This window comes from Zonotrichia leucophrys, chromosome 18 (genome assembly GCF_028769735.1).
Source record: "Zonotrichia leucophrys gambelii isolate GWCS_2022_RI chromosome 18, RI_Zleu_2.0, whole genome shotgun sequence".
NCBI lineage: Eukaryota > Metazoa > Chordata > Aves > Passeriformes > Passerellidae > Zonotrichia > Zonotrichia leucophrys.
Window position 1 is genome coordinate 6650809 of NC_088187.1, and position 22387 is coordinate 6673195.

General features: G+C 38.4%; 1 protein-coding gene across 3 annotated transcripts in view; it reads right to left on the reverse strand.

Annotated features, from left to right (window-relative positions):
* The window catches only part of CA10 (carbonic anhydrase 10), a 148131-nt gene that overhangs the window by 25139 nt on the left and 100605 nt on the right, over positions 1–22387 (reverse strand). For all 3 annotated transcript variants that reach the window (XM_064728695.1, XM_064728696.1, XM_064728697.1), the window contains one exon: positions 516–701. In XM_064728695.1, coding sequence (XP_064584765.1) covers positions 516–701 — 186 coding nt within the window. The remainder of the gene's footprint in view (positions 1–515; positions 702–22387) is intronic.

A 22387-nucleotide genomic window follows, 5' to 3' on the forward strand; every position in this document is an offset into this window, starting at 1 on the left:
TCTAAGCCACTAAAATATTTATCCAGCAAGAATAATGAGCCATTCTAGAATAGGTATCAGAATCAAGAAATTATGGTCTTTCTTGGGACAGGAAATACATGTTATAGACACATATTTAAGATAAAACATTACTATTCTGCCAGGGACTGTGTATGCAGTTAACTTTATTTCTTGAGCAGAATTCTGTGGAGTCATCTCCAGAATCAAGTATCGCCTTGTTTCTTCATGAATCAAAGGCAGAATGGTACTCAATGTGAAGTTTTACACACCATTGAGAAGCAGAAGTAGCACTTCTGTGGGAATTTGAAGCACTTCCAGGATTACTTTGTAGTTATTCTCACACTTCCCTTTACAAGAGACATAAAGGCCCCATCCAAAGAGACTCGATTAAACAATGCACCGATTTTCAGAACGGCTGCAGGAAAACAGTTTTTACAGATTAACTTGCAAATACCTTCGGGCAGAAATAAGAGGCGGGCAATTCCTGGTGGTACCACCTCCCCACGGTGACATACCTCTCCAGAAAAGGCCTGGCCATTGAGGAGGTGCTCTGAGCCCTGGCTGTCCTCGCTGCCAAAGTGTAACCGGATTTCCTCCAGGCGGTGGCTGTAGGTCATGGGGCCCCCGGAGATGTTCACCAGGTGCTCCTTGTCTAACCGGAGGGACACGTGTCTCCCCGTGTTGTACATCGTCCCACTGACCTAAACAAAGTGGAGAGGAGGAAAAAAAAAAATATTTTTTTTCAAAATAATCTCCAAAACTTACAAACTTGACTGGGGTTTTGCTCTTTACACGCCTTCACTCAAGTACGGCGACGCATCTTGTGGTTGTGAGATGGAACAACCAACCTCAGGTCACACTTCAATTTCTGCTTTGAACCTTACATTGTGTATTCAAATATTTTGTTAAAACCCTATGTACACATTTTAGCCTTGGGCTGACATGGTGAATAGGACTGTTGCACTTCTAATTAAGTAGGTTTTTAGAGTACTTTTCTTGCCAGGTCTGAATAATGGCTTCATGTGAAAATTTCTGCACAGGAAATGGGAACATTTCAGCTGACATAAATTATTAAAGTACACTCGAACAAATCTGAAATTTAATTTTTCCCCCTTCTTTTAATATTTATAACAAAGTTACGCAAAAGTAAAGGTGCTGCAAAAAGCTGAGATGCAATTTTTCATTAATATGGAACTCTGTGTCTCCTGGAGGTGTAGATAAAAACCTTCACTGTCTTCCTATGCAAGTCTCTTTGTTTTGTTATAAATATTTTATGTGTACAATTGCCAGGTCTTTTAACCAGAGAAGTACAGAACTAATTCCAATTTGATTATATATGTCTAGCTCATGCTACACATCAAATAGCTCCTTAAGATTCATCTTTATTTTTTAAAAGGCTCAATGTTGTGCTTCATTTGCAAATTTGCAAACTGATTTACAGCTACTGTAATGAAAAATGATTGCAAAAATTTTTCATATGGAATATAATTCTGTCATGATTTCCACCGTCTTACAAAAAGTTTCTAGACCTAGAAATTCTTTAATTTATGCCATTAGAAAGTCAAATATACCAGTTTGAATTAGAGTTATTATTTATTTAAAAACATTCTGCATGGATACAAATGTACACTTGAAAAACATTCATTTAACTTAAGAAGCAGAAGTGTAGCAACAAAATGCTTCTTGCACTTCAATGTAAAATTAAAGAAAGACACTGACTGTTATGTATTATATCCTATACTACATCAGTATTATGGTAATTAATGGTAAATATTACCATAATTAATATTATGGTAATATGCTGCAGTGTCATTTTATCTATAATACTAATTACTGAGTTTAAATGATGTGTTTTCTTTCACAGTATGTTGTAAAAAGTTACACAGAACAGACTGTGCACTTGAGCTAAATGTAGGAGATTAAACAGCTTTTGATTGTTGTGGTTCCTTAAACTTTGATACAGATGTTCTACTTTTTTTTATGATGCTTATTCCAATTTAAAGTAAGCAGTAATAAATTTCTTATGAAAAGGCATAAAGACAGATATTCCTGTTCATTGCAAATAAGCCACAATGATTTTATTTATAAATGCTTCTTACTTTTTCTACTTGACTTTGTATGCATAATAATTAAATACCAAGTTTAGCTTAATAAGTCAAAGAAGGTTAGTTTATTGAACTCAGTTTCAGTACACTGCATATAAATGACACAAAATTGCTAATCATAAATAACAAATGGAGTTTAAAAACAAACAGGGGGAAATGGATAAATCCTCTTATTCACACTTGGAAGCTCATGCTTCACTGAACCCTCAGTTAAATTCAGCAGCCATGCAAAAATATTCAGAAACCGTTTTCTTACTTAAACTGGCATAAATCTCAAATGAGGTTACCATTATTTTCCCTCTCCAAGTATAACTGACCCAAATAGGATATTTTCTGGTTTATACACAACCCCAAAATCTTACCACCTTTACAGGTGTACGTTTCAAGTATAATCATTTACAGTTAGGACACAGAAACACTTGAATGTGTTCACCCTCTGTTAGCAAGCTCAATACCCACAAATGCTTTTCGCAGAGCAAATATATTTTCTTTTCCTTATGTACAGTGTTAACTGCTACTGCAGGAAAATGAGGTGCTGATCTTGCTCACTACTGGTAAGAGAAGGATTCTACATATTTATAGTACTGAGCCTTTAAAGCAATGGTGACTCATTTCAGAACAGCAAATTAAGTCGGTTTTGGGGAAAGCAAACTTGCATGTGGCCTTACAAAAGGTGGCAGGTTTAGAAGTTGACAAGGAAGTATTTTCTGCATTTTGTACATTACCCTACAAAGTAAATGGTATGGTGAGTAGGCACCTTATGGGAAAGGTGTTCCCTTTTCCTGCCTCAGTGAACAGTCTCTGCTACTCCAAAAAGCACAGTATTTAATTTTTATATGTGGACTGGATAAAATGTTATAGGGTAGTTTAAAAGGCTCATAAAAAAGACCTGTTAAGATCTATATAACGATAGATATATATTTCCTGATCTATATATTTCCTAATTAGTCAGATGGATCTCAGGTGTTTCAGCATGGTGGCCTTTGTGCTGCTTCTTGCTCAACTTTGTTCTCTGCGTGCTTGACTTGAAAGATACACAAAGATGAAAACTCAGCAAACAAACCTGGAGAAGAAATAAGCACTAAATCTTGATCTCCTCTTTTTAAAAAAGATTAATATTCACATTTATCTGATGTGCTAGAAATGAGACTGCAGTAGAGAAAACATAATAAATCATCCATAAAGCTGGTCTGAGAAAACAGAAAAGTCCAAAATCCTACAAGTTAATGATTAGGCCACAATCTCAGTTGACCTCATTTTCCTTACAGATTTAGAAACATTTCCAAACAGGTAATATTATCCGTGGCAAAATCCCCAGTTAGAAGAAAGCACTCTCATGGGCTTCAATATTAATTATGGAACACTTCAACTTTGGTAGGCTTTAATTAATTTATTAACATATTCCTGATGTAGTTATTTTCTTTTAAATCTCATTGCTTTTAATTCTTGCTTCACAGAGCTTTGTGCACATCATTCTCCAGCAGCATTTTTCTCTCTCTTTATCTTGGTGCAAAACATCCATATGGGCACAGGCTGCTGATATATTCGATACTTCATTTCTCAATAAGATCTGGATATCTTGTGGGAGCTTGTGTATAACTTGGCTCTGCGACCACAAAAAAAGGCACAATTCTGCTCTTTGAAAGGTGGAACATAAGCAAAGTCAGTAAAAATGCACACCCAAGAAAACAATCTCTTTGCTGCACATTTATCTTGAAATGCTACAGACTTTATGACCATTAGGAAAACCCCCACAATAAAAAAAAAAAAAAAAAAACAGCAAAATCCCTAAACCAAAACAAAATCCACATAAAAACTAGCCCAAAAATATTCTTCTCCCCCACCCCCCCGGTGGTTTTTAACCCAGCATCTGTGGAAACATTTTTGTTTTGTCCCAGCTAACTCTGCATCTTGTTCCCTTCGTCTTTTCTTCCACAGACAGTACTGAACAAAATACTTGCCAGAACTTCCTTTGTGGCCTACATCTTCATATTACAGCCTCCGTTAAAAGAGCCTTCAAAACGCTGAGCAGGAGAAAAGGAAGCCTGTTTCAGGGTGCAGCCATGCTGGAAATGTGAGCAGGGAATGCAAGAGGAAAGGGGATGGATGCTTTGCCTTTCAATTCCATGCTACATCTGCAGTTCATTGTCACCTTCAATGGGTGGCACAGACTCTCTGCTTCCTGGGGCCTTTACAGATAGTGAACTGTTGCCTTTTGGATTTATTTAAGTTAAAAGTGAGCTGAAGATTAGTTCCAAGAACATTTTTAAACTTGTATCAGGACCTGCCATTGGAGCAGCACTGAATGCAAGGAAGCAGGAAAATCAATTGTGTATGGCTGCCTTCCCTGGTGTCCTTGGATCTTATCTGCAATATTGGGTGTTCCTTTCTTTAGGATAAAAATACATACAGTCCAAAGAAGGCTTATTGCTTTAGAGGGAAACAAATCACCAAGGTTTGAGTTGTCTTTTGGAGGAATTATAGTGCCCTGGTCTTACGTGCTGCAATAACCAGTTTTTGATCATCTGCGGCCTGGCGTTTCCATATTTTCCTCCTGGAGTGCCACGTTCCAGCAGAACAGGAAAGCAGCTGTGCAGACTCTGGGAGGGGTGGGAATTGTGGACTTTCCTCCTCTGTGAGCAGCACCTGAACCAATCTACCATTACCTCTGGTTTCTGCTCCTCAGCAATGGCAGCAGTGCCATAGGGATCCCAAGGAATCTGTGACGAGGATTTCTGCTCAGCTCCTGTCCCTGAGCAGCTCCATGGAGGGATGGGTGCTCCAAGAAACATTAAAGCATTAACACTAATATTAAATATGTCATAGAATCCCCCATCTATGCATCTTAAGGTGAAAAAATGCAAAAAAAGTATCCTTTTATTTTTTGTTTCACTGGGATATGTCAACATCTTTGCCAGAGTGATTCATTTTCCTCCTGACAGTTAGGAAGAATTGTCCCATGGAAAATTTCACTCTCTAACTAATGTTATCTGAACTTGAGTTTCTATGCAGTAATAAACTGAATCATTCTTCTGAGCCCCTCAAGCAAATTGCTTTCATTTAATGGGGTTACTTTGGTGGTGGTTGTTCACAGTATCTTGACCATGTTCAGTGATATAAAGTTTTTTCCTCCCTGATTCAAATTGACTGGACTATAGAAAGTACCCTTACCTCCCTTGTGCAAAGCAGAGGCTGCTTCAGGTGTGTGATCTGAAATCTCACTTTAGGGGCAGTGTGGAAGCACTGCACCAAACCAGAATTTCAGAGGTAACCTGCCAGAGCAACCTGCTTTGCTCTCTGCAGCACACTTATATTCCTTTATTTCGTGCAGTAGCAGTGGCTACTACATGAGAACATTTGTTCTCTTAATATTGTTCTTATGGTATCTGGTTATTTTCAGTAGTTTTATGGTGCTGATTCCTCGAGCTGCTACTAGAGGGGGCCCAAGCTGGAATATAAAATGGTTTTATAGAGTTGCAGTTAAACAATCCTTTAAAGAATAAGTGTTTTGAAGTCTTCTCTTAAAGAGGAGATTGCCATATTCAAATAGGAGACACCTGTTCTATTGATTTTCCAAACTTTTGAGATCTTTATTCTGGTCCTGAGGAATTTTCTGTGTGTATGGAGATACATGTACAAAAGAAATTTCAAAATTGTAGTTAAGCAGGTATTTTCTGCAGAAGATGCAGTTTTATTTAGGTGCTTTCAATTAATATTTATAAATTCGAAGAGTTATTTTATCCTAATACCTTCCCCCTGCCTTTATGCTTAATCACTGCATGCAACATTATGTAAAGAAATTGTGGAAATGCTTTATTTTTGAAAGTAATTTTAGGGGAAAATTCTGTTTCCTGCATGCTTTCCTTGCTGCCAGCAGAGAGCAGTGTCCACCCATTCCACACAGCCTTTACCTGTATCCCACAGGGACAGCCAGGAAGAAAAGGAAAATTCATCTGGTTTCTATGGCACTGCTGTAGTCTGCGGCTTTAATTGAGGAGTGCTGGATCCAGCTGTGGGACAGAACTGTGGGACAGAACTGTGGGATCTGTCCCACAGCTCCAGAAGAGTTTGGGGGATTCAGGCTCTGCAGGTTTCTTGATCACCCGATAAAACATCCAGAGTGGCTTTTCTGGCAAGAATTCAATGGACCTTATGTTGTGTTTATGAAAAAAAAAAAATGTGGAGAGAAGGGAAATAAAGATAAGAAAACACCACTTACTGGGAGGGAGCTGCAATCTAATTGCTGGGCTTTGAAGAACAACAGGCACCATCATCAATATTTGATTAAAAAAGGCCCATGTGAAAAATGTAAAATGTAAGAGAGAAGTGTAAAGATTAACATAATCTTTTCATCTCCTCAGTTGAAAACTTTATAAAAGGAAATGATGTTAATGAGCCTAATTAACCCATTTACCGGCCTAACGTAATGTGTCATCTACCAGTATATGGCATGATACGCTTTTTTTCTGCTTTTAAAGCCCCATTTTCACCAGGAACTTTTCCCATTCACTCCTTTGCATTTTTGTTGGTTTACTTCCCTTAAGTGACTAGTCCATAAAAAATGTAGAGTTTACATCATAAATTAAATATTCAGGCTTACTGGCTAATGAGAACAGTATGTCAAATTTCAGTAATCAAAATAATATGCTTCAATAATGTATACTCCATTCTGTAACACAATATCATTTTAATAGAGGACCACAGGATCATGGTTAGTCTTGAGATAATTATATGCCATAGGATGTGCAGGAATGAAATTGCCCCAAGGACACTGGTAACACACCACAGAGTGCATGGGCCACATGCTGCCTTTTAGGGATAATAAAGTGCTTCATTGCCATGCCTTGTGAAGGCTGACCTAGAACAGAGACTAGATGAAGCTAAAGAATAAAGCAGGCGTTTTTTAGGAGGCCTCAATGGATCCACCTTGGGCAGCACAAGAGCCCAGCCAGGGTGAACCCAAAATGGTCACAAAATGAACAGCCTGTCATGAGGTCTCACACTTTTATAAGTTCTGGTCCATTAGTGTGTTGGAGCTAATTGTCCAATTACAGCTCCAGCCCATGCAGTCCCATCCTTCTTGTTTTTCTCTCTTCAGTCCATGTTGTTTGTGCTCTTGGGCCTGAGCTCTGGATCGGTTGTCCTTGGGTCCCCAGCCAGAGAAGGAATTGTTTTGTCTCCCTGCTCTGTGCACAGAGCTCACCATCCCTTTATATGAAGCCCAGACCCACACACTAAAGCAGCACAGAGTCTGAAAAATATAAAAGCCAAAACCTGAGGCATAAATTCTGTTTCCACTACTCCATTAATACAATGATTTCTGCTTGTTAGTAACTATGGAGCCTAAAGCAAATGCAGCCAAATTTATGGTGTCTTGCACTAATAAATGCTGGGCATGTTGACACCAGCTTTGCCGTGATATCATTCTCTCCTTAATAAAAAGCATTCCATTGTGAGTAAAAAAGATATTTTGGGGCATTTTAAGCCAGACTGCAGAACTCAGCTGTTAAAAATCCTGTGTGTCCACTGCCACTTTTTTACCACTGACAGCAACCCTCATCCTGCGCTGTGACAGTCACAAGCATTACACTAAGGAGGGAAAAATACATTTGCATGCTCCTCTTAGTTTATTAACCTTAGTTTATAAATAGGCTAAGTCAAAAAGTAATTAAAGGAATATTAAGGGTTTTGGAGAACTCCTTTCCCTAATGTAGTCTTGCAATATATAAAGAGATTTTAGTTTGGTTTTGTTTGAAGAATCTGCATTAAAAGTTGTATTAAGGATAATTTTTGTCTCTGGTAAAGGGATGTCAAAAGAGCTGCCTTTTCAAAATCTGAAGGATTAGATAAATATTTAAAAGGTTGTAAATGGCAGAGAAGCCAACAAATTTATGAGAAATACAGATCAATGAAAAATTTCTCTTTCCATTTTTATGTGGCTTCAAAAGGTAAAATTGAGTATGTTAAAAAACAGAGGGCCTGAGTTCCTTTTTAATGAGTTACACTGATACACTGACCTTTGGAGCTGCCTGATTTCAGAGCTCTTCCTTCAGAGAGGACTTGGCTTTAAAAGCTAGAGGTTTTCCAAAGGAATCCAGATCAGACAGAAATTTATAGGATGTATATTGAAATTAGTGTGTTTTAATTTCCTTATGTTTACCATCTAGCAAGACAGACTTAAGACATTTGATGATTAAGTCTCATTTGATCAACAGTGTCTTAATAAATATGTTCCAGCTTTCTAAGATCTTGATTTTGCTTCTACATTTTCTTCAGTACTTTCATTCCCAACACATCCTTCCCTGCTGAGAGGATGAGATATAGCCAGTTGATTGAAATTCTCATTTAAACTCTTGGTGCATCTTCCACTTTACTGTCTGTGCATAGTATTAGCAAAAAGGCTGTGCTAAATTAATTTGAGAAGTATCTTTCAGGTTAAGTAATTAACAGTGTAATGTTGTGTAGGTTATTAATGTACTCACTGCTTTATTTACCTGGATCTATGTATCTTTATACATGTATGTATATGTACCTCTATATAGACATCTATAGAAGTGAAATATTTTATTTTTTACTAACTTTATTAATAGTAAGGAGGAGAAAAATGTCCTCTCACACAGGCCTAGATTAATAAAAAACCTTTGTTCTTTGTTGCTGTTTTGCATGCAGAACAGCAGATCCGAGTGCCTGAGAATCACAGAGTTTCCTGCCCAAGGTAAAGGATGTGCCCTCAAAGCTCATCTGTTTTACTCTACAGCCAAAACACACCATTATTAAGGTTAATGATTCAATTTTCCAAGAGCTAGAAAACACCACTTATTTATTTCTCTAGTCCTTTGCTGCCAGGATGTTCGAATTTCTAGGCCTATTAAGTTTTCATAAACTCTCTAAAATAAGGAAGGGACTGCTGCTGTCTTTTGTGATCCTCTGCCTACTCCAGCCATGATCCATGAACTGATCCTAAGGAAAACTGCAGGGACTCAGTTGTGGTGTAGCCAAAGAAGCATAGTGATGCTTTAATTAAATTATAAATGAGTGGAAATATAAAGTTTATAAACTCAGCTTTTTAGCCATGAAAGGGAAAAAAGTTTTATGAGCTTTTTTTGAAAGTTTTTGAGAATAGTGTTACTTATAATATTCACTGCTTCTCAAATCAGTGCCAAGAAAAAAAAATCATAATTATTGCAATATAATTTCCCAAGCCCTATATCTCTGGAGGTAAACTAGCATTTAGATAACTTGAAATTTGACCTCAATAAAACTCATTACGTGTCAAGGCAAATCCTTTGTGGCATGCAAAAATTGTGGGCTATTCTGCCTAGTAGCATATTTTACTGGGAGTTTTGCTTTTTTTTTCTTTTAGAGCTGTTTTGTCCTGGCCTGCTTTTTCTATTTCTTTAAAGAAGGTGAATAAATTAGCCTTTCCTGTTCAAATTATTACTGTTCCAGTTTAACAGAGAATTGCTTTACTGTTCTCATTTTGTCTGCCTCAAAAGCATCTGTGTACTTTTTATGTTGAGAAAACAGCAGAACTGCAGAAGAGGAAGAAATAAAAGAAAAACAAACAACCAATCCCTGTCCTGAACCTATCTTTGCTTTTCTTGTCACTTCCCACTCTGCCAAAACTCTTCACTTTTTCTCCTGACAATGCATAATGCAAGGTGGATAGAAGAGTAGGAAATTTGGGTTACAACATAAATTTGAGCTCCAGATTCACTTAGGAGCACTCCTCTGCTTAACTTGGTCAAGAAATTTTGTGTCAATTCTTTTCTCTTTTGTGTTACTTTTTGGTTGGTTTGGGGTTTTTTGTTTAGTTGGTCGGTTTTTTCCCCATTCCCTGCCACGTTTATGGATTCCATGGCTTTGGGGGAAGAGCCAGTCCTTTGTTCCACACACCGATCTCCTGTAAAGCTCCATGTACACAGCAGTCACATAAATCAGCATTTTTACAAGTAACCAAAACCAAGGCTCTGGATACCAAGAAGAACTTCTGCCCTCTTAGATCATTCCCACATATGTCTTATTCCACGTAGAGTGAAAGACATTTTTCCATTAGCTCAAATCCTAAAGAAATTGTGAGAAACTATTCTGAAAAAGGCTATTAGAAAACCAATTTTACTACTGTGACAATTTGCCACCAATTCCCCTCTGTTTTCTTGGTTGCTTTGCTTACAAAGTACAGATTTATCTGGCTCTGCAAACGAATCCCTAAGGAAAAGAGGAAGGAGTTAAGGGATAAAGTTAGCTAGGAATCAGCATATGAAAATGCTTTTCCAATACAGATACCATTTAGACTATAGAGAATCTCAGCTTTCCACATAGAAAAGTTAATTTTTAAGAAGTATTTTATCACCTACATTCTGAAAGTTTCAGGAATGTTTCATCTGTTGAAACCTGTTGACAAGTTCATCTTTATTATCTTCCCAGGAAGACTAAATAGTCCATTTTCAGCTATGGATCTACAATCTATTTATCAGCAATTGCTTTTTCTCCTGTTTTTTTTTTTTTTTTTACCTTTTTTCCTTTGTGGCCAGCTGGGGCTGGATGCTCTCAAATGCCTGTGTAGGAGGATCTTCCCCAGCTCTGGGTGTTGGCACAAGTATTTCTGTGCTCACAGTTCTATTTGGGATAAATTAAAGCTGAGGAATTGAGAGGTGCTGAACATCTTACTGACAGTGTAAAGACAGCCTCCCTCTCCTTATCCCTAACCAAGATGAGTTTTAGAGTTTCTTCTCACACTCAGGTTTGCTCTTCTTGCCTGCAGAAGAGGAAAATACTTGAAATGTGCTTATGTTCATACCAATTAAACAGTGCTCAGGCCAAACTGGAGCTTTCAGAAATTAACTCTTGCAGATCAGAATAACTATTGCTTACAAGAGTCCAGTAAAAATTTCAGCACACTTGGTATTTTTAATGGTTTTAAATTCACAGATTCTGCTGCCCCTGAGCTACTGGAATTGGTGAGCATTATCAGGTTTTGGTATGTAATTGGTGACTAATATAGGCTAAAGCAGAGATAGGAACTGCTCCCAACCCTTCACTTAGAGAAAAATGTCCACTCCCTGATGTAATTTAAAGATTTGTATGTCTAATATGGCTTATGTCTTATTATTTTCATACCAACTATTAATAAAGCCTAGATGATGCCTAATAAACAAATCCTTTGATCATCTTTAAAATGACAAACCTATTGATTAATTTCATTTTCTTCAACAAGATATTGCTATATTGATTTTAGCACCTTGTTTTTAAGAAACAGAGAGTGCCCAGAATTGCTTGCTATGACAGTCTTGAAAGTAGGGCATCAACAGACTTGGCAAAGGACTGAATTTATAAAGGGAAGTTTTTGCTGGAGATCCAATCCATTATCCCTCCATTGCTGACATTCACTTGCAATGAGAACACTGGGCCAAAGAGCCCAATACTTTGAGATAACATCAATACTTTGAGATAACATTCTGGCTCACAGAGGAAAGGTGGTGGGAACCTCAGGGCTGGGCCACATTGGAACATTAAAAAAACTGCCTCTACTTGCAGGAATATTTTTCATCACTGTTGGAATTTATTTTTCTCTGAGTATATGAAACCTCTGCACATGTTCAGGAGTGTCAGAGTGTCTTCAATCAGTCTGCCTTACACAGCTGAGTGGCTGGGCACAAGGTTCATGTGATGATGGCACAGCTGTTAAAAACCAAACAAATAAACCGGAGCAACAGAAAATTCTTGTAGACCTCAGACTATAACAAAATTCATGTAGGGGCAAACATCCTAAAATGTGCCCCTTAATTAGAATATCAAAAAGACTTTTTCATTTCAAAGTTCCACCTCAAGACTGAGTGCAGCTTGTATATTAAAACTGCAGGTTTGTATTGATATGGATCCACTCGGGGACTCAAAGCATCTGTATAATTATCCAAACACATTTGTGGCTATTGGCATGTCAGGTCAGAGATACGTATTCAGGATATAATTCCTGCTCTTTTAAAAATGTTTGAGGTTTTTTCATTTCTTGGTTTTTGGTTTTGTTTGTTTGGTTTGGTTTTGTTGTTTTTGATTTGGTTTTAGTTTTGGGTGTTTTTTCCTCTGTTTTTTTTCCTGTTTTTTTTTTTCCTGTTTTTTCCTCTGTTTTTTTTCTGTTTTTTTTTTCCATACCAGCTTATGCTTTCACAGCATAAAAACCTCAGCTTGAAACATAAATTTATAGAGCCTAGAGCATAATAGAAGCACCGAGGGATTACTGAATATTGTGTGATACCGACAAGCTGATAATTGACAACTTAGTAGTAAGTACTGAGTAAAAACCTGATTCGAAATATTATGGCCAAATCACCTTTAAGGGATTTCAGATTTGTTTAAATACTGTTGCTCGTTGTCTTTTTACATTTATATATTTTAAAAAAAGGTTGATACTCCTAAATCCCTGCCTTTCATTGTACGTTGTGTCTTACAAAAGCAAAGCCAAGTCAAACCAACAACCTCTAAAATAAAATATCTACACTCAAGGTGAGTGTTCCTCAAAATGTGGGCCACCACCCTGAAATGAGGCACAAGGTGGCAGATATCAGTGATTTAATTCCCCCTGACCCACAACTGTTTCCAGCAGCTGCTGGTTGAAGCCCTGTGCTGAAAGCACATGGAGACCAAGACTGCACATGTGACCACATGTGCTCCAAGTCAGAGAATTCCTGATCTAGCCTAATTTTTTCCCTATCTAGTTTGTTTATGTCACCTTAGCTGACATAAACTTCTCTGAAGTGCTAAGTAAACAGAATTCTGTAAGTCATAACATTCTAGGCTTCTAATAATCCTCAGAAGCTCCTAAATACCTCCCTTAGGCTTTCACATTAGAAAAATGTGAATCCTAATGTTTTTATCTGTAATTGTGCAAAGGGATTTTTCTTCCATCTTTCAGTGAATTGGTTAGTTGGATCTCTTTTTTTACTGTCCTATACATAGGGGATAGTCATAACTTTAAATCTGTTTTTCATGTGATACCTGTGTTACTCAGGAAGTTAAACACACATGGGGAGGTCTCAAGTGTCTCCTGCTTTTCTGGGTAAACTCATTGTCTGTTGTGCGTCTCTGTTCTTGGTGTTTGGACAAGAATTAAATATTTTCTGCAAGTCTGAAGCTCACCTAAATCCTGACCAAAGTGTGCAGCACAGGGATCTGTGTGTTCTACCCAAAAGGAAATGCTCAGTGAACATCCAGCTTTTCATTTCCACATCACAGTGTTACCTAGTTCCCAGCTACCTGAACACATTTTTCTCCCCACCAAGGTAGTGGGACAGATTATAAATTCTTTTTTAAATATGGATCTGGTAGTGCTGCAAGAGCATCTGAGGTAGGAACAATTTAAAACACATTGTCAGCACTGACCTACCTTCATTCCTGAATTCGAAGGCATGAGCATTCTGTTCTTTACTGTGGTTGCAGCCTGGAACTCTCCTATTGGAAGTGTCAGAAGCAAGATCAGGTGATAGTTGTCCAGATAGTTGTTAAATTTAAGTAACTCTTTATTAAAAAACCTTTATCTCCATGGAAGATTCATGCTTAACCATAGGGAAGTTTAGAAGCTTCTCCGGAAAGCATGGGAAAAAGGACAATTATGGTCCTTCTTTAGGATCCTGAAAATATTTTGCTACAAAATTTGATAGGGACCGAATTCACTAACATATGTTTCAAATGTTCCAAACTGGCAGACTTGAGATTCTGCTCCAGGGTAAGGATGCTTGATGGCTACCTTTCTTACATCTCTATTTGTTAGGATCATAGAAGAGGCCTCTCCACTTATTTTATGTATTCACAAAATAAATTAGAAGACATTTTACCAATGTCTAGTAAGGAAAAAAAAAAAAAAAGCCCCACCTCTTGATTATACAATATGTACTCAAAATATCCGCAGAATAATTTATTCTTATTCCTAGAAGCAAGATATTCACTTGGTACCCTCCTGCCCACTATCCCAACACTGCCATTTGTAAGTCTAATTCCAGAATAAATACAAAAATAAAACAGCCCCAGCTATGGCAAAGAGATGAACAAACCCTTGTGAAACACAGAACAGAGCGTGGATTAATATCCTGAATGACTTCACATACTTTTAATGAATATTTTAGCTGAATATATCAGCCCACAGAGAATAATCTTGGGCATGCCAGGACGGGGCTGCAGTAAGAGCTAATCTACCAACATGCTGCTTCCAGCAAGTCAGAGACCTAAAACTTAATCTACATCATCTAGAAAGCATGTGTGCAGAAAATGTGTAATGCCAGATCATACTATAAAAAAGAAGATTAGGGCTGAAAAAGGATTAGAAATTAATTAAGAAGCTTCTTCATGTTTCCTGATATCCTTCTGATCTGTGACCAGCCTATCTTCAGGGTCTCTGCTACTGATGCAGTTGTTATAGTTCAAATCACAAACACTACAAAGGATTATGATTAAGCTTTAGGAAGAGCTGCAGCTTGGTGGTTTGGGGTTTATTTTCCCCTTCCACACTTGCAGATCTGTTGCAGGGATCAGGGGGAGAGCTGCAGGCTGGAAGCTCAACACTCCAGGCTCACACCACGAGGAGCAGCCGTTCTGTGATGGTGGCAGAGTTGAGGTGATATCACCTCACCTGATATCTCACTACAGGGCTACAACAGGGAGCTGGTATCTCACTACAGGGTTACACCAGGGAGTTGATATCTCACCGTAGGGCTACAACAGGGAGCTGATATCTCATTGTAGGGCTACAACAGGGAGCTGGTATTTCACTGTAGGGCTACAACAGGGAGCTCATATCTCACTACAGGGCTACCACCGGGAGCTGATATCTCACTACAGGGCTACAACAGGGAGCTGGTATTTCACTGCAGGGCTACAACAGGGAGCTGGTATCTCACTACAGGGATACAACAGGGAGCTGATATTTCACAGTAGAGCTACAACAGGGAGCTGATATCTCACTGCAGGGCTACAACAGGGAGCTGATATCTTACTCTAGGGCTACAACAGGTTCTCTGCCCCTTCCAGAGGAGCAGCAGAGCCCTGACACAGCCCCAGCCAGGGAAAGGGGCCAACAAAACAATGGGGAGGTCTGAGCTCCTCTCTGATCCATCTCCTCTGTTCTCCAAAGTTAAGCAAAATAATCCTGGGCTCAGTTTTGTGAGGAGGATGGCTGTGGGCTGGTTTTGCAGATGATGGCACGAACACACATTGCAACTACAAAAACAAGTTAGACACTGAGAAGAAAAGCTACATCTTATGAATTTCAATTCAAACTTTGCAGTGGGCTCACTGAAAGTTTTAAACTACATGTACTTGACTTATAGGTTAAGAGTATGCATCAGGGAAGAATTAATTCTGATTGATATTAATTAATTCTAGTAATATTAATCAATTTTTAATTATAGTACTTACTATGCAGGTAGTTTCTTAATTTTGACATGGCATATTTCCATTTTCTGGAACCTGATCATAGTCTCAAGATTCAACCCCAGCTGGACAAAATTATTATTTTGTTTGGAATTCCCAAATTAATTTCCATAATATGGAATTAACGTGACTGTAAGAGATATTCTATAAACAGGGCCCTCAAGCTTGTTTCAGTGTAAATCAAATGTATTTTATCACTTTTATGAATAAACAGCTATAAGCAGGTTCTGAAGTAGAGAGGGTATCGTGCACTGACAGCCTTTATGAAAGCAAGTGACAATAAAAGAGCAGTAAACAATTTTTAGTAAAAGATTAGACAGTTTGGTTTCAAAGAAGTGAGCAGGGAGGAGCTGGCTTGTCAAGATAAAAGATGTTTCCTGATTGTATGAATTCCAGCACAAACAAAAATTACTCCTGAAACCCTCCTAAACTCATGATAGTGATAAATCAGACAAAAAAAAGAAGCTCTGAATATTAAACATTTCCTTCAAAAAATATTAATGATATCTGGAAACTAGTGTTATTACTATAAGATGCAGCATGATTCAACATGAATTGAGACAAAAATCAAAGCATTGACTCCTTTGTACAAAATGTTATTACATGAGTAATTCCACAGATCTATCATGCTCAGCTCTGTGAAATTTACTGCATTCTCTTTTCCAGGATAAACTCACAGGTGGAGCCTCTCCTTTCTTGCACACATCTCAGGGGTTGTTTAAGTTTCCATTTTCAGGTTCCCACATTACCATATTGCAGAGTTGAAATTTTTTTCTATTTTAACTCTTGTGGTGCAGCGTTTTGGGGGATAAAGGAGGACACTTTTTTGCATCAACACTGGCACATCCCTCAGATGTGTCACATCTCTGCCACATCTCTGTCCCCTTTTACCTCTGCTTGGCTTCCCATCACCAGGATGTGCAGGACATCTCCATCTCAGCCTTTGTGTGTCCATGAGGTGCTGGTACCAAACCAGCTCTGCTCCCACTTAAACACATTCCAGGGAAACAAAATGAGATCAGCAGTGATCCTGTCCCTGCTGCCTGATGTTTCCAGCCAGAAAACCTGGAGTTGCTGATGGCAGAGACAGCCCTGGAGCCACAAACAACATGGTCCCACTGGCAGGTAATTGGTTAAATCTGTTTAGCTGGAAAGCTACATCTAGAAAGTTGTTTTAAAATTGTCTTTGCTGAAACCTGTGCAGCTGTGGGTTCACACTGTCTCTGACATGCAAGGGAGCTGCTTCCAAACTGCTGTCAAAGGATGCTATTTTTGCCAAGAGCCCCAATGTCTGAAGTTTCTGCAATGCCTGCAATATGGTGCATTGATAATTAGGGAATTACCTCTTCATTGTTCTAAAGCAAAATCCTATTTACAGCAAAACCTGTCACTTCACAGAATCTACAGATTTCTAAAGAGAAAAACTTTTGCTTACAGCCAAAGAATAGAGTAGGACATATAACTTCAGGCAATATTTAACAATATCTGCAAAATACAGGATTCCAGTATGTGCCATATTTAAGTTCATATATTTTTATTTATTATTATGAGAAATACAGCGAGCAGCTGTTCCTCTCTTCTAACATTAAATTAGTGACCATTTTGTGGCATGTGTGTACAAATATTTATTTATCATTAGCTTTATGAGTCTCTTTCTCTTTTTGACCACTACAGCTATTCAGCTCCTCTAAGTATTCTAACAATGATGTAAAGATGCCATTTGGGAACCCTGAATTGTAAATTTTCTCCATATGTTATACATCCAACCTCCTCACATATACATATAGATGACTGCATCAAAGTATGTTACATTTCATACAGTAAAACAGTTTCTAAGCATTACCATATAAACATCCAGTGAAATGTAACACAGCCTAAACAGATTTCATTAAAGTGAAGTCTTATATATTAAATAACTTCTGTCAAGTGGAATGGACTCAAGGAAGCCTCCTGCCATTTGTTTGTATGGAGCCTGGTGCTAGCCTGGTGCTTTTTTTATTGATACCAATTCCATGATTTTGCTAAGGTGCATATGGTTAAAATCTTGAATAAACATATGCTGAAACAAGCCAGGTAGGAACGTGTGTAATCGTGTGATGGGGCAAAGCTGAAGGGTTTTCAGAAAACTCCAGTTTCTCACACAGTGAAGAGAAGAAGCTAAGATCACCCTGTGCTCCAAAATGCAGCTTTTGGGCACATGCCCAAGGGAGCCTGAGCTGTAATCTATGGCTGGTAATTCCCACTGAGTTGATTATGCTATTTCAAGCTCAGTCAATGATGTGCTAAAAGAAGAGCCCCTATAAAAATGTCAGTGCAAACAAAGGTAAGATTAGGATGATTTCCCCAGTGGTGATGGAGTTCCTAGTGCTCCAGATGCTAAACAACTAAAGACTTTTCCCTGCTACCTATGAAGAACAAATATTTTGCTGCAAACGAATTAAATTGGCCAGGATTTCAGGCATTTTGAAGGTGCTTCCCAGGGCAGTCTCTCACTCAGGCAAGTCATAATTTTCTACCTCCTTGTTATAAATGGCAAAACACCTAAGAATAATAACAGGATTTGGAGGAATGTTTCCAGAAGGTGTGCAAACTGCATGCCAGGTCTCTGCGCTGATGCCTGCTGGAAGAGCTTCCCCAAACTCAAGAGAAAAGTGAATGAAATAACAGGAGATAGAAACTGAGCACATTTCTGTATTACAAACTCCAGCACTTGCCCAGATATCCCCAAAGATGGCTTCTGAAAATTGTCCAGCCACAGCAACATCTTCGTAGGAGGGTTATTTTAAATGCTTAAATGTTCCTTTCCAGTTTATATTTTATCCTCAACACAACATTAAAATCCAAAGCCAGGCACCAACTTAACCAACCCAGATAAAATGCCAGCAATAGAATTATGATGGCCAAAAAAGAGAAATCAGAATACTTCAAAAAGATTCTGATATCTTTCTCTGCCTCTGAAACTCCTCACTAGCGATAAGAACTTTTCCTAACTACAAGACCTTGGGTGAGATGACACTGCTCCAAACACCAGAAATTTTGGATTGCTGCACAAGGATCTTGCTGTGAGAAGTGTGTTTTTGCTGAAAATACTGGCTTGCTGCTTATAGCTGTTAGAAAGTCTAACCAGTGCAAGCTGCATGTGATTATACAGTTACCAATGGGTTACTAAATCTCCTCAAAATCAATGACTGATCTCCTGGAAATGGACTTAAAAAGCTGGGGACATGCATAAAAAGCCAGGGGAATCATACAGAAGGAAGCCATCTGATATTTTTTTGAAAATCTAATTAAAGTAATTTGACCCCACCAAGACCATAGTAGCAGGGACATCAGAGAAGGAGCACTAATTTACCTTCCTTCCTATTGATTTCTGGAATGTAACTGAAAGAGACAGGTATTTTTAGTACATCTTAAAAAACAGTTCATAAGTAAAGCCTTATTGGTGCTCAGTGAGAAGAATCTAAACAACATTTTAATGCCTTGTTTTGCTGCACACTCTATTCACATATTTCAGCAGTAAGCAGACTGTTAATAACAGTAAAGATGGGCTGGTCTGTGCTGTTGAGTTTTAACAGGCTGTGCTGAATTTTACACAAAGCTGTCAATACAGCACATGACATCACCATTCTGGAGCTCCTCAAAGACATAAATCAGCAAGACATCCCCTCATCATTTACTGCAGCAGTAGTATTTTGTCTGGTATTAACTAACTTCTGCTCCTGTTGGTTGTGCTTTCAGAACATTTCAGGCTCATGGTTGTTGCTGTACCTGGTTCTGCTCTCAGTAATAGAGCAGCAGCATTAATTTAAACTGTGATGTTCTGGCCTTCTCCATGTCTGAGGACATGCACAAAGGCTGGAAGTTCAAAGAAAGGAATCCCAGCCTCCAAACAAACACAAAATCCATATTGATGTTCTTCAGGGATTTTACAGCTGCAAAGAAGATGGGATGGTAAAGCGTAACATAAAAAATGGCTTAATTTTGCCTGGTGCATCTTTTTAAAGACTTGAACAAGAAACACGTTGTGATTTTGATGTCTTTGTGAAGACAATGACAAAATGGGACCTGAACTAGCAAGAAGTGAGAAATTACTTGACTCAACTACCAGGCTGGTTTTCAGACAAAGCCTTTAATGTTGTCAGGAATGTATTGTTTCTGAAATACCATGTAATGATGCCGTTATTTAATTAAAAATATATTTTGCAGAAAGTAGGAAAATTACTTCTGATCTTACCTGAATCATGTTAAAACAACAATTAAATAGTAAGATTTCACCAGGTTTTAGCTGTATGTCCTTTGAGTTGGCCACATTTAGTAACATACCAGATGAGCACTTAATCTTTGAGCAAAATCAGCTTTCCAGCTCAGTGTCACAGTACCCTTGGCTGTGCTCTAGCTCTTATTCCAGAAGAAAAATCTGGGTTTGGTGTTTTAAAAGTCACCTTCTCTCCATTGCATTAATCTGCCGAAGTCGGACAGCTGCAGTTAAACTCACTCCCACAACTGATCACACACACACACAAACACAGAGTCTCTCACTCTCTTTCTCCCCCCCTCACACTACTCCAGCTTATTTCTGGCAAATAATAGGTTTTCCTTTACATTTAAATCTGTGTTTTAATTTTGGTTCCCCCTCTCAAAAGCAGAAGTTTACAGTGTCCCTAGTCCTAATTTTTGTTCCATTTGCCTCTAAACTGCAGGGCAGATATTCAGTGTTATGATAAAGTGAAGCACATAAGGAAAAATTCTTACCAGAAGTCTTGTTTTTCAGAAGTAAAAGCCAATACACAATTTTGAGAGAAACACTGCAGTTGCAATCCTGTACAAATAATGCAACTATTTATCATTGCTGGCCACTTTTGACTGGATGATTCAAAATTTACTTCATTGCTTCAAGACATTTACAAAAAGTGAAAAGATTTGATAAAAGATAATCACATAATACTTCTCTGGTGTCACCATAAAGTATCTTGCAATAACAAAGCAAAGCGAATAATTCACACTATTTTCTCTTGGTTTGAAAAATGGGATTGTTTTTAAGAGCTCAGGGAACGATAAATTTCAGTCCCAAATGACCAGCACTGCAGAAAGTCTCTAACCCTTATGCAAACACCTACATGACTAAGGGGAATAAGAGCAAAGCCCAGTGAATGTTGCCATTCTCTGCTTGCACGTTATGCCAGGATCACCATAACACTCTCTGGCAGGGTGTGCTGATTTTTAAAGATTTTTAAATATTTTTAGAGTCTTCTCAAGCCATTTTCAAGTACCCCTAAAGTTCTGTTATAATTGTTGTTCCAATGACAACTGAAGTATTACAGCACCAATCAACTAGTTTGCTCCAACATTCTGAACTTGTGCTTTCTTTTTCCATAGATAGTTTCTTTCTTCTGAGAAGTGGTAGGTGCCTTAAGTTCTTCAATAGATTTTTTTATTGCATTTAGTAGCAAATACATTTATTGTAAAATACACTGTGGGTGCATCTAAATAAAGGCTGAATCTCTGCTACTTCCTAGTCAGCAAGGATGACGCAGCATCCAGAAAGCTCAGAGGTTAACACTCTAATAAAACTCAAGTCAACCCCAGTGATTTGGTTGGATGCATTGTCTACTAGGTTTGGGTAATTCTATCCAGAAATAGCCTATTGGAATAATAAGTATTCATATCAGTGTACTTGTGAATTGTTACACACATACATGAAATCACATGTGAAAGACAAACGAGGTCCTAAGGAAGGAAAATTTTAACCCCTGTGTATTCTCGGAGGTGTGTCCAAACCCCACTGGCCACACCGGACGCCAGTCTCAAACCCAAAACCTTCATTGGTTTGACCACAGCTTCCCAGAATTCCCACTCCTTCCTGGTCAAACCACGACACTATTTTAATAATGTTTTCAGAATTAAAAACCCAAATAGGGAAAAGTAGCCTATTAATAGTAAACTGATTGCCTACAAAATTAAAACTCAAATCCAGGTATTAGAACATTTATTATCCTTTTAGCCCCTTCCAACAGCATAGGGATTAGTTTTCCCCAACTGAAACAATTAAAAAATTAAATTTGAAAAAATTTCTCCGATTCTAAACTTGCACAACATTTATTCATCATGACAGAAAACCGCTTGACACATTGTGCAATGGACAGGAAAGAAGATTATGGCTGTGGTAGTTTCACTGTGGTGGCACAAAAACAGGTCTTAGTCACCAAACATGCCAGCTGAATTTGGCAAGTGGCTTTTCCAGTAGAGAAGAAGGGTTTTCAATGCCAAATGGGTCCTTGGGAATATAATTCCTCCTTGTGGCTTTGGAATATTTCTGCCATAATCTGAATGGACCTGCCATGGCACCTGTGGGGGGGGAGGGGGGAGGTAAAACACTCCTCTACTTTCTCACTAGCACAGAAAATTGGATTTTCTTCTTAATATTTAGCAGTTTTCTGTGTGGCTGCAGATACAAAACTGCTTCCCTCCTTGTGTGTGAGGGCTGCTTATCTTTGTGCCACACATGGGCTGCAGGAGGGATGGGGACAATCAGGATTTTGCTGGTGCCACCAGGACACTCGTGTGAATCCACAGCAGCTGAGCTCAAGCCAGGAGCCTCCAGCTCCAGCCAGGTTGTTTAATGATCAGTATGTAAAGCTGCACACCAGGAGCTCTCCAGTTTTAATGCTGCATCCATGGCTCTGTCAGTCAGCAGTATTTGGGTTAATAGGAGCATGAGCTGACCACTGACTTCTCACAGATTTGGATCCAAACCCTTTCCTCAGGGCCTGCTGACAGCTCAGGGCACAACTTCATCAAATCTCCCCTTTCTAACAGCTTGGTTTGGCTTGCAAATTGTATCCAAGTTGAGGGTTTTTTGC